The sequence below is a fragment of the Eimeria mitis genome, genomic scaffold (genome assembly GCF_000499745.2).
Source record: "Eimeria mitis Houghton genomic scaffold, Emh_scaff541, whole genome shotgun sequence".
In the NCBI taxonomy this organism is placed as follows: Eukaryota; Apicomplexa; class Conoidasida; order Eucoccidiorida; family Eimeriidae; genus Eimeria; species Eimeria mitis.
The window spans coordinates 12,141-12,691 of NW_013573683.1; the positions used below are offsets into that span (position 1 = coordinate 12,141).

General features: G+C 61.5%; 1 protein-coding gene across 1 annotated transcript in view; it reads right to left on the reverse strand.

Annotated features, from left to right (window-relative positions):
* EMH_0015660 (ATPase, AAA family domain-containing protein, putative) overlaps positions 1 to 551 on the reverse strand; it is a gene marked incomplete at both ends in the record, with an annotated part of 4,305 nt that overhangs the window by 956 nt on the left and 2,798 nt on the right. Inside the window, one exon of the mRNA XM_013500445.1 lies at positions 1 to 484. Within this exon, the coding sequence (XP_013355899.1) occupies positions 1 to 484 (484 nt within the window). The remainder of the gene's footprint in view (positions 485 to 551) is intronic.

Consider the following 551-nt stretch of genomic DNA (forward strand, 5'->3'; position numbering starts at 1 on the left):
TGTTGTTGCATGCACCAGCCGCACCTCAGGCAGCACAACCACAACCCTCTCCTGCTGCTGCTGCTGCTGCTGCTGCTGCTGCTGTTGCGGTTGGTGCTGCTGCTGCAGCCAGTTGCCTGAAACGATGGAGAACAGCAGCTCGGAGAATGCAGCAGCAGCATTTCCGTCTAGTTTGCTGCTGTCTATCCCCTCTGCAGCAGCAGCAGCAGCAGCTGCAGCTGCTGCTGCTGCTGCGGCCTTGCTGCTGCTGCCCTGATTAGCACCCACCTGCTGCTGCTGCTGCTGCTGCTGCAGCCGCTGCTGCAGCAGCAACATCTCCTCAGCAACAGCCTTCATCAGATATGTTTTGCCTGTGCCTGGGGGCCCCCACAGCAGCAACCCGTTCTGCTGCTGCAGCCCATACACCGCAAAAGCATCAGGCCGCAGCAGCGGCAGCAGCAGCTGCCAGAACACCTGCTGCAGCACTGCACCACTGCCGGCTAACCTGCAGCAGCAGCAGCAGCAGCAGCAACAGCAGCAGCAGCAGCAGCAGCAGCAGCAGCAGCAACAGC